Genomic DNA, 14923 nt, shown 5'->3' with positions numbered 1-14923 from the left:
TGGTGGTGGTGGTGGTGGTGGTGGTGATGGTGGTGGTGGTGGTGGTGGTGATGGTGGTGGTGATGGTGGTGATGGCTACGATGATTATAATGGTGGTGATGATGGTGATAGCTACTGTTTATTAATCAATTACTATGTGCTAACCTCTACGCTAAGGCCTTCATATCTATGACCTCATTTATCCTCACAGATGCGTTATGCAGTGGGTACTATTACTGTCTTCGTTCTATAGCACAGGAAGCTGAGGCACAAAAGGTAAAGGACGTTTCAAGCTGTCGCACAGACAGTCGAGCCCTGAGTTCTGATCCCTGCCTGCAAAGAGGCTCCTGGAAAGCTTCTGTGGGCTCAATGCATGGTGAGAAAGTTCCAGAGATTTCAATGGCAGGTTTTCTGGCAGCTGCCTTGGGCACATATTTCGGTGCTTATGTGAAAATCAGTGGTGATGATGTGGACTTACAGGAAGAATTCAAACTGCTTTGCTACCAGCTGTGCCAAGAGTTGCTGGCTGGACCGTCCAGAGCCAGGAACAGCTGGTGAGCGAGCATGAGTGGGGCGGCTCTGAGCGGGGCGGCTGGTGAGCGGGCATGAGTGGGGCAGCTTGCCTCCTGGGCTCCTGCTCACGGAAGCCTCTAGAAGTGACCCAACCTCACCCCAAGTAAACACCCAGGAAAAGCACCTGGGGCCTCCATCTGCTCTGAGAAGACAGCACGAGGTCATGAAAGAGAAACCTGCTAGCTCAGCAAGAAATATTCCTTCTGCTCAGGGGAAGGGGGAGACAAAACGCTGTTGTCCAGTGCAGTTGACACCCACAGGGAGTATGGGAACCAAATCCTTTAGAATGTTGATGTCTGGGCTGCTGGTCCTATTACGTGTTTAGCCTCAAGCTAAAAAGGCAACAAAAGGTGGGGCATTTCAGATGGAGGGCTCACATTCCCTGATCTCAAATTCCGAGGAGGGACCTCAAGGGAATGAGCAGGGACGACCTGGGGCCACCCCCTAAGTCGGCAACAGGTCCTCAAAGCCAAGGGGATGGAGGGCCTTCCGCAGGTGCCAACAGCCACCTTCCCATGAGGTCACCTGCAGCAGAACAAGGCTCTGCCAGAGAGGAGGCCTCTGGGAGCCCCCGAGGGTGCTGGGCTGAAAGACAAGGGCCGCAGAGACCCTTCTGGAAGCAGAGGGTCTCCTGGCACCATGTGTCTGCAAATAGCTGCCAAAGCCCTGCAGAGATTAGCAGAAAACATCTACCATGTGTCAGGGGTCAGCTTGGAGCTGAACACTGGAAACCCGCCCAGGTTTCTTTCCAGTCATCAAAGAGGAGAAAATTATGCAGTGGGGCAGGGTCAGAGCAGAGGGCTGGGCGGCTGGGGGTGTGCTGGGAGCCCTGCACATCAGTCAGGCCCCTGGACGAGCTGGTCTGCGGGGTGGACCCGCCCAGCCTACGTCCGCCACAGCCATGTTCCAACAGAGACCTTCATAGAACCCATCCTCATCCATGTCTCCATAGACGTAGAGGTATTTTCCCGCCGTGAGGGGCAGCTCAGCTTCCGGGTTCTCATTGGGTCCATCGAAGGGGTTGTAGCTGCAGGAGAAACACAGTTACTTAGTTAGAGGGTCTGGAAGACACGGCCGCACCCCTGCCCCTCGGAACGTTGGGCAGGCACACAGCTGCTCCCCACTCCTAGGGAATTACCAACCCACGGCACAGTTCAGGGCTGATGAGCGCTCTGTACACGGGAAACGCAGGCTGCTGCCAGCTCACACACACAGACTTAAAGTGCAATTCCAAAACAAAGCTATATGCTCAGAACTCTTTGTATCGGATAACAGGTTTATGATTCTGACATTTTATTCACACTTACCTCTTCTGCCGTAACATAAATCTCCAAATTAACAAGTAAATGTAAAGTAAATCTTTCAATAATTTAGCAAAAAGGGAATCACATATACTATTTAGCAATCTGCTTATTCTCTGACCTTGCAAGATAGCATTCTATACTTCTACCTCATGAAATATTTGTATCAGATTCTTTTTCATGGCTGTAGAGTATTCCACTGAACATGTTATCCTTTCTCTAACCCGCTTCCTAACATGGTGTGGATGTTTCTTCTCACTTCTGACAGAGTGTTGCAGTATATATTCTTATAGACATGTTTTTGTGCACTTCCACGATTTCTTACTAACGACAAATCCTAGGAAATGTATCTGTTTGGTCAAAGACATCTATATCTACATTTTTAAGGTCTTGGGGGTGGACAGTCAAAATCTCAGAAAAACAGATGCATGATTTTACCCTCCCCCGCCCCACTCGCAGGAAGGTAAGAGCGTCCATATTCTCCAGTCCTCAACATACTGGGATTAAGAATTTTCAAAGCCGTGTCCAACTTGGAAAATCAAACACATGAAACAAATTCAGAAGAATTGGGGCTTTTCTAAATAAAAGGCAAATTAACTTAACAGTGAAGAACTCATTAAAAAATGAAAACAACATTCTTTTTTTTTTTTTTTTTTTTGAGACAGAGTTTCACTCTTGTTACCCAGGCTGGAGTGCAATGGCACGATCTCAGCTCACTGCAACCTCCGTCTCCTGGGTTCAGGCAATTCTCCTGCCTCAGCCTCCTGAGTAGCTGGGATTACAGGCACACACCACCATGCCCAGCTGAATTTTTTGTATTTTTAGTAGAGATGGGGTTTCACCATGTTGACCAGGATGGTCTCGATCTCTTGACCTCGTGATCCACCCGCCTCGGCCTCCCAAAGTGCTGGGATTACAGGCGTGAGCCACCGCGCCCGGCCAAAACAACATTCTTGATAGTTGGGGAGGATAGCCAGGCACTGTAATATTATAATTACGATATAAAAATGATTCACACATCAGTGGCGCTGTGCAGTTTACCAACACTTTTAAGCACGTTTTATTTGAGGGCCTTTAAATCTTAAGAAAGCAGAGAAGATAACACCCCAATTTCAATGGCTGTGTGAGGTCATGCAACATGCCCAAAGTCACAAGCTGATGAAGTGGGTGGGGTGGGGGGTACCAGAGCTGAGACCTCCTGACCCATCCCACGCAGTTTTAACCACACCACGTCACATGGCCCCTCACAGTCAGAGTGCAGAGGTCTAGGAACCCAATCTAAGTGCCTGACGGCACCCAGCAAGTCAGCCCAGAGGGCTGTGCACCAGGAACAGACATGGGGCAACCCCTAACGCAACGCTCCGGGGCGCAACAGGACAGGACCTTCTGGAAGGAGGAATAGCGTGTGCCAAGGCCCAGAGGCAGGGAGGAGAGAGATGAGGTTGGCAGGGGCCAGGGTGGTTTCAACACGATCTCACGAGCTCTGGAAAGTACTGAAAGGGCTTCAAGCCAAGGAGTGACATGGTCGTGTTAGCATTTTACAAAGAGGCCTCTTGAGTGCTGTGTGGATGCGGCTTGGTGCAGGAGCTTCAGCAAAGGAATGTGGTCAGGGAGCGACTTAGGCGGCTGTGGAAATGCAGTTTGCCTGGATGCAGGGCTAAGGGGGCGAGGTACAGGAGGACTTGCAGCTTTCTGGCCTCAGGGTGAGCAGGAGGGGATACAGGTCACCGAGCGGGGCTCTGCAGGGGTTCTGCTGGGGGGTCTGGATGTGTCGACAGCTGAGACACAGAAGCTGGAGGAGGAGGAGGGAGGGAGTGGGAAGACCAGGAGCCCCCAGGCTACACCTTCAGGAGCACCCACACCTGATGCTCAGGAAGAGATGCTTCTGCAGGGGAGCAGGTGGGGAAGATGCACCCTGAGAGACGGAGAGGGAGGCCGCGCCCCGAGAGACGGAGAGGGAGGCCGCGCCCTGAGAGACGGAGAGGGAGGCCGCGGAGGCCAAGAGGGTGGAAGGTCCCCGGCTGCTGAGGGCACAGATAAAAATTGGGAGATCCTACGAGAGAATATGACGCTGATGTGACAACCTCGTGGGTGCTCCTGCATGTGGACCCTGGATATCATGAAACCTTGTGGGTGCTCAGGGCAGAAGCCGCCACATGCTGTGTGATGTGCATGCAGCCATGGGACACGTCTGGAGCGGGGACTCGACAGAGACAGAGGTGGGTCAGGGGTCCACTCAGGACTAGAGGCGGGGGAGGAGGGACGGGTGATCACGGGAGCGGGCACTCCACAGAGATGGAGGTGGGAGGTGGGTCAGGGGTCCCTCAGCACGGGAGGTGGGGGAGGAGGGACAGATGATCACTGACGGAAATGGCTTCTGGGGGGCGATGGGAGCCTCTGGCACGTGGCCGTGGCATCTGTGAGCACAGCGGCAGGCCCAGGCTGCTCACTGCAAACGGGTGAACTGTGTGGCAAGGACCCTCTCTCCACACAGCTGGCAAAGGAAGGGTGGTGGTGAATGTGCCAACCTCGCCCTGGACCTCAGGTGGGAGGGCCCCAGGAGCCCTCAGCAAGGCTATCCCTGCAGCAGAGGCTGCAACAGATGGAAGGGAGGACATGTGGACACCAAGGCAGCCCTGCATGGAGGGCGGGGAGAGGCTGCCTCGGCACCCAGTGAGCACCCAGGTGAGCAAGAGGCTTTTGGCCCGCAGAAACGTCTAAGCAAGTTGCTGAATGATGGTAGCATGAAGGGACACTGATTAGACCCAGGGCAGAAAACACAACCCCCCTCCTCCCGCCAAGGCCACCTCTCAGGGGCTCTAACGGCCTCTGGAGAACTCGGAACCAGTTCCCTTGGGGACCGCCACTACGTGCTCCTCACAATCTGACTTGGATTGGTTTTGGGGAAAGTGGGTGTTAAAAACAAAAAAGAAAAAGGCATAAAACGATCACCAGTAAAATAGGAATATCACTGAAAAAGAGAGATAAGGAGAATGTGCGTGGGTCATGGCTCGTGGTGGCCCTGTGCTGGCACTGAGGGCCGAGTGAATGGCAGCACCTGGGCCTGCTCCACACACAGCAAGGACGGGACGGAGGGAGCCAGGCGTGGGACTGTGTCTTCATCCGGCCCCGCCAACTGTGCCGTGTGCGTCTGCATGCAACTGCCTCTCCCTGCTGTGTGACTTGGTCCTCCAGCACTGTGACAGATGAGCGGACGGTGGGCGTGCCAACTGCAGGCAGCCGGCACTCCTGTTTGCCTGGGCTGGATTCTAACTGGGGAGCCCACAGCCCAGGGGCAGACACCCAGTGCTTCTGCTACCTGAACCTCGGAAACAGGTTTGTGTTGGTGAAACTCGTGTCGTACCAACGAGCAGAAAGTGACCCGTGGTTATTGGAAATGGCACTCACTGGAGAAAGCAAAGGTATTCGAGGTGGACGGATTGGCTGAAGTCAAGAGTCACCCCCTCTGCAGGAACAAAGCTTAAGGATCTAGTGAGGGTGGCATATAAGCCGAAGCTTGGTCCCTAAACAGACTGCAGAGACCCAGTTAAGGGACTCTGGCTGCCCAATGCCAGCTAAAGGGCAGGGGTATTTGCCTCTGAAGTACCGTCAGATCGGCCTCGGGCCAATCCCACACTCAGAGCTGTTGCAGCATCTGCGAGACAGAAGGCCTGGTCTTCGTGAGGGCAAAGAAATGGGGGTGGACGGCGGTGTCTTGGGCCTGCTGCCTCTGGCTGATGAACTCCTAAGTGTCCACCTGTGGGCACAGCTGGCTGCAGCTTGCTTTCCTGATGGTCAGGGAGTGCAGTCCTGGGGCCGCTCATCCTCACCCATGTCTGCCTTTGCGGAGGCTCCATGGAGGACCTGAGATGTGTGTGGGACAAAACTGGTTCCTGTTATTTCTCAGTGAGCTCGGACGCTGAAGGCCCCGGTGGGGAAGCCCACACAGTGGCTGTCATGCAGCGAGATGCAGCCTGCAGCACCGGGAGAAGGTGAGGGTGTGGGAGAGCCGGCGCTGGACACATGCCCCTTTCAGTCTCAGCGGCGGGAGTGCAGGGCGCTGGACATGTCCCCTCTTTCGCTCTCAGTAGTAGGAAATCAGGGCTCTGGACACGTCCCTTCTTTTACTGTTAGTAGTGGGAAATCAGGGCGCTGGACACATGCCCCTCTTTCACTCTCGGTGGCTGCCTGTGTGGGTTGAACCCTGTCCCCTGGAAAGACGCATTCGTGGCCAAACCCCTGCACCTGTGAATGGGACGATATGTGGAAACAGCCTTTGCGAACACGATGGAGTTAGGACAGACCTCACTGCAGTGGGGCAGACTCCAATCCGGGCACGTGTATCCTTACAGGAAGAAGGGGGAATGCACGGGACAGGGAGGTGCCAGGGCAGGGAACGGAGGCGCCAGGGCAGGGGACGGAGGCAGGGACTGCAGCCGTGCAGCTGTAAGCCAGGCCCGCCCGGGCTCCGGCAGCCAGAAGAGGCAGCAAGGACCCCTCCTCGGAGCCCTCAGGAGCGAGGCCCCGCCAACACCTCCATCTCAGACTTCTGCCTCCGGGGTCACGAGAGGAGAAATCTTGTAGTTTTAGGCTCGTGATCTGCTGTCACGGCAGCCGGGGAGGTGTGTGTGCCACCCAGACTCTGTCTACCAAACTCTGCTTGGCCTCCAGGCCAGGCTAAAATCCCACCTTCTCTTCAGTCCTGGGAGAAGGGTCCTTCTCATACCCCAGAATGTTCCCAGGCCCAACCCCTTATCTGCCCGAAAGCATCCATGCTCCAGGGGGTCAGGGGCACAGAGGGCCACGCTTACCTGTAGCGGGCGACACAGAGGTGGACCTTCCCCGAGTATCTCTGCTTTGAGGTATTAGAATTCTGTTCATTCTCCATCTGTGAAGGATACAATGGTTGTGAGGGCTACTGAAGCTAGAGGCATCCCACCCCTGCCCACGGCACATGGGAAAGCCCCTCACAGCTTCCCAGATCCTGGGAGGGACAGCTGGAGACTGTGGCACCCCCAGGAGGCACTGCCATCCCACACCCCCACATATGGGCCCAGAGAGGAAGGTGGTCCCTCGGTGCGGACCTCTTAGTCACACAGGCCCCCTCTGTGTTCATAGAGAACCCAGTCCCCAAACAGCAAGCTAAGGCGTGAAGGCAGGGCCTCTCCCCAGCAGAATTCAGGGTGTGAGACACTTGGGGTGGCAGGCAGGCCCTGTGGGGTCTGTGGGAGACATGAGGCTGCTGCGGCTCTGGGCACATGGCCTCCAGGGCTCAGTCTGCGGAGGAGGCCCCCCTCCCCATCTGACATGCCCAGTGCCAGCCCCCATCCTCTCTTCCTGCTGTCTGGGGTTTGTGGAGTGTGGGGACCCTGCCGTGCGTTTCCGACAGTGACCCTGGGAGTCAGCGGGTGTGAGCTTTTCTCACGGGGGGGGGTGAACCCGAGCAGGATGTGCACAACGCCCCCCCGCACCCCGTGATTCCACTGTCACTCCCCCAGAGCATTCCCCACACAGGCTGGAGCAGCCTTTCAGCAGAAATTAGGCCATGCCACTCCCTGCCTTAATGGCTTCCAATGGCTTCACCTTGGACTTGGACAAAAAGCCAAGTGCTGTTCTCTGCCCTACCCCCTCTCCAGCCATACCAGCCCCTTCCTATCAAAGTGCCCAGGGCCCCCTGCCCCCCACAGGCCCCTCCTGGCCCTCTCTGCATCAATGGCCCCGGATGGGATTCGCTTTTCTCAGCGCTGCCTTGCCAGTGTTCCCTCACTAGAGCAGGGACGTCACCTGTGTTCACAGCAGGGCCCCCACGTCCCACACACAGGCCAGGGAATTAACAGGGGCGAAGGGAAGAACCAGCCAGGAGGAAGAGAGGGAGGAGGGCGGGGAAGGAAAAACGGACAGACTGGCCAGTGTCCACCCCTGACGCCCCGGCGCGGGCGGGGGGCACTCACATCGGACTCAGATCTGCATCTTGGGCTACCGGACCTCAACAGGAAGGTGGGCTTGGCAGACAGAGGCTCCGGCCTGTCACGGGGCTGCGGAAGAGGCCAGATATATTCACGGGTTGCAGAGCTGCTTCCGATCGCACTCTCCTGACCTGGCCACGAACATCAAAAACAAGTTGAAAAAAAATAAGTAATATGGTAAAAGTGCATTGGTCATTTGCCTCCCCAGGTGCCTTTCCCCTCTTTGACATCAGCTGCTGAGATTCATTTTGGGGTCCACCCATCTCCTGCTCCCCATCAACACAGGCTGGTGTGACCCCACCCTCAGCTCTGGGCCCGTCCAGTGGGCAGAGTCACCCTGGCTGTAATGCGTGTTTGGGGGCACGGGACGAGGACGGGCAGAGGGAACTGAAGGAGAGCTGACGGCAAAGAGGCTGCTCCTTTCCTCAGCTTAAAATTGAGCGGCCGCAGACCTCCTGCACCTGGAAGAGGAGCGCTCACTGCAGGATGGCGCCTGCCCACAGCGAGACGGAACGAAGCCGGATCCTTCTGAGGGGCTTGGAGCCCCTGGTTCGAGATGTACCTGAGGGCGTCTCCTGGCTCTTCATCTGCTCCAGAGGACAGACTGACTCCTTTTTGCTCACAGCAGTCTAGGTTGGCTTTGCTGTCACTGATGACCCGGTGAGTCCTAACTGGCCAAAGGGGTGGGTTTGTGGCCAAAAAATACTCTTGACAAGAGATGTGCAAGGACTGAAGTGGTTCTTGTCCCATCCTGTCCCATCCCCCTGCATCCTCAAGGGGCAGCTGAGCCCTGTCCTGCCGCCTGGAAGGGAGCGGTGAGCGCCGTGACTGACCCTGGCCTGCGTGTCAGGCGACCTTTCACCAGGCTCCAGGTGTGAGCATGACGGGCTGCTTCCTTCCCAGGCTCCGTGCCACTGGGGATGAGGATGCCGCCTCCTGGGGACCCCTGGCCTCTGTGGCCGTCACATCTTGACAGTCACCTCACTGATGAATATAAATTGCCGAGTCCAAATTGGGAAGTTAAAATGATTCAAAAAACCATGAAGAGTATTTCAATAACGGTTGCCCTAGGAGTCCCCCCTTGCAGGCCCCACAGCACCAGGCTAAAGGAGTGACGGGCAGGACATCTGGGCAGCCCTGCCACGGGGCCCCTGTGAGAGCATCGAATCCTGGAGGGCAGGACCCTGTTTTCTTCACTGTAACGTGGCGTGGCGTGGCGTGGCGTGTCATAGGTGCAAAGTGAGTATCGAACGATTCTGCTCCCAGAAGCCTCCGAAACCCGGCCGAGAGCAGGCCTGCTGCAGGGCTCCCCCCTCCACCACTGCTGCCTCTCCTCTGCTCCGCAAGTGACACCTTGTGAACCTGGAGGGGAGTGGCAGGCTCCACTTGTGGGCAAAATCCACTGTTCCTCCCCACACAGTGGCCAGGACACTTTCCAGACAGGAAACACTGTCCTCGGGCATTCCGAGGCTGGGGGCTGCTTGTCACCGCAGCAGAACTTGGCCCTTCCTGCCCGCGCAGCTGCTGCCGTGAACTACATGGGACAACAGAGCTGACGACGGTGACGTGAAGACAGCAGTCACCTCGTATGCACGCTGAACTTGTACCAACCCAACTCTCTAGAGAAAACGAATGTAATCCCATGGCAGCTTTTACCCGCCGTTGTCCTGAGAAGAGAGCGTGAGCTGAAACAAAACGTGCAGTGCCTTCAGGCGGGGTTGGTGCCCACCGGGCCCTGAGGATGCAAACGCCGCACTCTCACGACGGTAATGCTTCAAAATAGGTGTTTTCTAGAAAAATATGGCTAATTCCAAATCAATGGTGTCTGGTGTTTAACTCAAAAAAACCCATCTCTCATACTGGAAGAAAAACTGGCTGTGCTGGGGGCAGGCGGGGACAGGAGACCACACCCCTCCCCAGCACGCTCCCTTCCTAGAGCTTCCCAGGGACCGTTGCATGTGCAACGCTGGCCTCACATGCTGACTCCACAGCCTCCGCCTATGCCTGAGGTGCCTCCCCATACAGAACCCGAGCCCCTTCATGGCCCACGCCAGCCTCTGGCCAGCACCAGCCACCGGCCAGAGGGGCCCTGGGTGAAGGCACAGGTAAGTGACGGCACGTCTGCCTGGGATCCTTCTCTATCTGGTGACCAGCACCCGCTCTCTCAGATCAGCGTGGGGGGAAGATCTGTGGCGATGAACAGATGAAAATACGGATATGAACACGATGGGACGTCATCTGGCCTTAGGAAAGAAGGACACCCTGACCTAATGACAGCATGATAGACCTGAGGACTCTAGGCTAAGTGAAGTAAAGTAATCCAGGCACAGAGAGGCACGGGGCACGGGTGGCCCCACTCACATGCGAAACCTCCACAAGCCCAACTCGCTGAAGCAGGGAGCAGAACAGTGGTTAGCAGGGGCTGGGTGGCACTGCTGGCTCAAGGCACAGGACGTGCAGGCTCTGGGGAGCTCCTGCACAGAAACGGGAATGCAGCTAGAATACTAGATTGTAGGCCAGCGCGTGGCTCACGCCAGTAATCCCAGCACTTTGGGAGGCCGAGGCAGGTGCATCACCTGAGGTCAGGAGTTCAAGACCAGCCTGGCCAACATGGTGAAACCCCGTCTCTACTAAAAATACAAAAATTAGCCAGGTGTGGTGGTGCACACCTGTAATCCCAGCTACTCGGGAGGCTGAGGCAGGAGAATGGCTTGAACCCAGGAGATGGAGGTTGCAGTGAGCAGAGATCGCATCATTGCACTCCAGCCTGGGTGACAGAGTGAGACTCCAACTGGAAAAAAAAAAAAAAAAGAATGCTGGAGTGTAGACTTGAAATTTGTCAAGGAGGCAGATCTTAAGGGTTTCCACCACGAAAAGTAAAGGTAACCATGTGAGGAGGTGCGTGGGAGGCGGACATGTCAATGAGCTTGGCTGTGATGATCATTTCACAATTGATCTTATGTTACATCGGATCAAGTCGTGCACCTTAAATATATATGATTTCTAATTATCCACTGTACCTCAAAGTTGGAAAAAATGTACAAAAACAAGTAAACACACTCAGAGAGTGGGGGGGGGGGAAGAATAAAACACCAGGAGACCCTAAGCTGAGGCCTGGAAGAGGGGCCTGCGCCATCTGTAGGGAAGAGTGCTCTCGTGGGGTCCAGGTGGCGCAGGGCAGCTCTCTGAGGCACTGGCCTCTGCTGCCATCAGTGACACGGCACTGTGAGAAGAGTGCCAGGGCAATGCCAGGGGAGATGGGCATGGGCCGTGCTAGGGGACCCCAGTGGGTGAGGAAACGGGGATCAAAGGAGCTGGGTTAATTAGGAGGGTGCATCTTCTGGCCTGTGAGGAAACCCAGGTGGTCCTGGCTAGTGAAGGCATGGTTGGTACCGCTGTGGTGTTTCTGCTTTTACTGAGTGTGCATTTTCCACTGTTGTTCATCGTATTCCTTTTTCCAAACTGTTCCCGTCTCCCTGACCTGGGAGCTTCGCTGGGGGTCCCACATTCACATGCTGTGTGGCCTCGGGCTCACCGGGCAGGCCTGGGACTGCCGCTTTCAGAAGGGCCAGCTTGCAAGGTGGTGACTGGCTGCTGTCAGGAACTCAGCTTCTGAAATATCCCCGACACTGGAAGAAGCTGTCCCCTGATGGAGGCACTCACCAGGCCCAGCTTGTGCACAGTGCACAGCTTAGGCCGAGCACCTGCTTTCCTTCCGTGAGCCTGGGGCTTCAGTGGCTGGGGCACCCGTGCGGGCAGCCCCCAGGAAAAACTCTGGGCCTGAGTGTCAGCGGGTTTCTCAGAGCAGAAGCCTGCTTTTCTTGTTGCATGGTACAGGGCTCTGCGTGGCCCTTGGCAGGACGGAGAGCGTGTGGGGAGTCCGCACGTGAGTTCTGTTTTCCCCAGGGAAGAATTGAAACTGTCTTGTTTTCCTCCGCCCTTCAGCCTTCACAGCTTAAGCGTGGTTTCTCGGCGCTGCCTTCCAGGACCATCCAGAAGAGCCCAGGTCACCGTCCACCTTGTCACCCGGTCGGCTTGCACCATCTGGATCAGAGGCTCCCCGAGTATCATCTGCCTGCCAGCAGGAGCTCTCAATGTCGCAACCTGAGTACGGCATGCAGCCCGGGTGTCCCAAGTGCCTGGAGGTGAGCGACGGAGCGCGTGGACCCTGGCCCTGCCCGCTGGCCTCCCGCAGCCTCGGCCACTCACCCCACCCCATTCTCTCTGATGCGTGGACCAGACAGTAAGGCGTGGGGAGGTGTGGGAAGAGGAGAGAGGCAGGAGAACTTTTTAGCAAAACCAAGTGGCATCTCCTTATTTTAATGATAAAAGCACCCAAGGTACTTATCATATATTCTAATAAGAACTAGGGGAAATTTGCAAATTATCTCTTTTACAGAATTCCACAGTGAGGTTCAGATGTTCATCTCCCTTATTCTTTCTAAACCAACTTCTTAAACAGGCGGGCAGAGCCCAGCATGAAGCCTGTCACCTCTGCATCCCCATCATCCCAGAGGTGCCTGGGCGTGAACTTCCCCCGAGGTCTGGTTAAAGCATACCTGTGATTGTTCTACCTGCGACCAAGACTAAACTCCCTGGCATGCACAGGGGGCTTCTCCTGCCCTGCCTCTGAGCAGGACTGTGACGGCTGAGGGCTGAGGCCTTACGTTCACTGCTGCCTTTGCTGGAACAGAAGTTCTAAGCTCGCCCTAACATCACCGACAGGTTGCAGAGACGAGAAGGAAGGAAAAACAAGCGACACAGAGAAACAAGCTTCACAGAACAATGCGGGTACCCGGCCAAGAAATCCTCGTGGAGTGGTTGCCAGGGTAGACTCTACAGCCAGACTGGGTTCAGATCCTAGACTGAGCCTTCATCAGCGTCTCTATGACCCACCCTAGTGCCTTGGTTTTTCTTACATCTGTAAAATGGGCCCATTTTACAGGTGAGAAAATGTGTGGGCCACACATTTGTGGGTGCCTGTGAGGTGCTGGGTGCACCGTGCATCCAGGGATGTGAGCAGCCCTGTTCTCATCCTACCCACTGTGGTGACAGGTCCCCGTACGCTTCGCCAGCTGTCACCAAACCAACTTCCCTTGTGCACAGCTTCGCAGGCAGCTAACAGCCATTCTTTCCCCACCACAGCAAAGGCGGAGGTCAAGGTGCTTACCTTTGCCGAGGGAGGTGGCTAGGCCATTCATGAACTGCGGGAAAGCCTTGCTGGGGGCCGTGGAGATGTCCAGGGGGGCCACCGCGCTGCCACCCAGCAGGTCAACCTTCCCAGCGTGCTGCCGGAGCTTCTCCAGGTCCCGGGACAGCAGGTGGAACTGCTCACTCTGAGTCCGGCATTTCTCTTCCAGCTCTCGAACCTTGGACTGCACGGCAGAGACAGGACAAGGGTCAGCGGTGGCATTGGGTGATGGAAGTGTGTGGGCGCATGTGTTGCATGTGTGCACAGAGTGTGTGTGTACATGCACACACGTGTCTGTGAAGATGCCTGTCGTGAGTGTGCATGTGCATGTGAGCTCCTACCGTGTGTGCATGTGTCTGTGAGTTACGTGTGCAGCCGGGGCCGCCTCCCACCTCCACGGGAGAGCGGTGCCTATAAAGCCAGCTTCTCGTGCCACCTGGCTGCTGGCCAATGTGAGAAACCACAGGTGCCAAGAAATCCTACAAACACTCAGCTCTCAGCCAACCGGAGATTGTTCTGGGCTAGCGTGCAGCCCGGGCACTTGGCAGTTGGCAGGCTTCGCTGGAGCTGTTTGGAACTTGGCGTATGAGGCTGTGACATGGCGCAGACTCAGGGGAGTGGCTCAGGTGCCGTCCCACCGATTCAGGGATGCCATTTTTCTCATCCAGGGCGCTTGCCCCTGGGACTGCGGAACGCTTAAGAACGCCACTTGAAGGCCAGGCGCGGTGGCTCACGCCTGTAATCCCAGCACTTTGGGAGGCCGAGGCGGGTGGATCACGAGGTCAAGAGATGGAGACCATCCTGGTCAACACGGTGAAACCCCGTCTCTACTAAAAATACAAAAAAAAATTAACTGGGCATGGTGGCGCATGCCTGTAATCCCAGCTACTCAGGAGGCTGAGGCAGGAGAATTGCCTGAACCCAGGAGGCGGAGGTTGCGGTGAGCCGAGATCGCGCCATTGCACTCCAGCCTGGGTAACAAGAGCAAAACTCTGTCCCCCCCCCAAAAAAAAAGAACGCCACTTGAGCAGTGAGGGATCTCTCTGCTACGTTCAGTCAGCAACACTGCTGCGTTTGCAGACAACACGAACACACCTTGGGAGCCCTGGGGAGGGCAAGCACCACCTGGGACACACACAAGAAAGGGGTAGCCCAGCAAAGCTCCTTCCTTGGGGCAGGACGGGCCTGGGTGGGGTCCAGTCTCGGGACATCACTGACCCTGGTGTGCTTCCTCCCAGGTCAGGGGTTCGAGGGCAAAGCCCCGCTCCCTGCTGCCCCGGGACTGGAGCACTACGTGAGACGTGGTCTCCTGAGACGGGTTTCTGGCACCCATCACAGAAGGCGCAGCACAGAGGGGTCTCCGGAGGGCGGGCTCTACCTTCTCACCCCGGCTTCCTTTTTCAACCACGCTGACCGCTCCCCGCACTGCGTTAGCTCCTGGGCTGTCTGTTTCTCGTCTGTGTCCACGACCACACTCCAGGCCCTGGGCTCTGCTTTCTGGGTCATGGACCCAGCACCCAGCAGGTGCTCAGAGAGCGTTTGCTGAGTCAGTGAAAAGAGGTTAGCCCTGAGCTGTGGGTACCACGCCCCTCAGGGGGTGGCTTGTCGGGTCTGCATGCAAGGCTGCTTTCTCGCCACTCCTTACTTTAGGATGGCTGGGAAAGTCCCATTTACAGAATTATTAATGTCATCTGTGGGGCTGACGACACTGACATTTCCCCACTGACACGTCAGCCCCATGAGGGCAGGGCTTTGCCTGCCTGTTTCCTGCTGCGTCCGGGACCTGAGTGAAGGGTTTGGCGAGGGCCCCGGTGCTCCTCCCCCTTTCGCTCCTCCCCCCCTCTTCGTCCATCGCCTCACCCTCCTCTTCGTCCATCGCCTCCCCCTCCTCTTCGTCCATCGCCTCCCCCCCC

The 14923-nt window shown here is 56.3% G+C and overlaps 1 protein-coding gene across 14 annotated transcripts in view; it reads right to left on the bottom strand.

Moving 5' to 3' along the window:
* The window catches only part of RIMBP2 (RIMS binding protein 2), a 333192-nt gene that overhangs the window by 49639 nt on the left and 268630 nt on the right, over positions 1 to 14923 (bottom strand). For all 14 annotated transcript variants that reach the window (XM_037729912.1, XM_037729915.1, XM_017504520.2 and 11 more), the window contains 4 exons: positions 12990 to 13194; positions 7805 to 7950; positions 6665 to 6741; positions 1470 to 1579 (listed from right to left, as the gene is read on the bottom strand). In XM_037729912.1, the coding sequence (XP_037585840.1) occupies positions 1470 to 1579; positions 6665 to 6741; positions 7805 to 7950; positions 12990 to 13194 (538 nt within the window). The remainder of the gene's footprint in view (positions 1 to 1469; positions 1580 to 6664; positions 6742 to 7804; positions 7951 to 12989; positions 13195 to 14923) is intronic.

The sequence above is a fragment of the Cebus imitator genome, unplaced genomic scaffold (assembly GCF_001604975.1).
Source record: "Cebus imitator isolate Cc_AM_T3 unplaced genomic scaffold, Cebus_imitator-1.0 Scaffold323, whole genome shotgun sequence".
In the NCBI taxonomy this organism is placed as follows: Eukaryota; Metazoa; Chordata; class Mammalia; order Primates; family Cebidae; genus Cebus; species Cebus imitator.
This window is presented reverse-complemented; position numbering and strand designations above follow the sequence as displayed.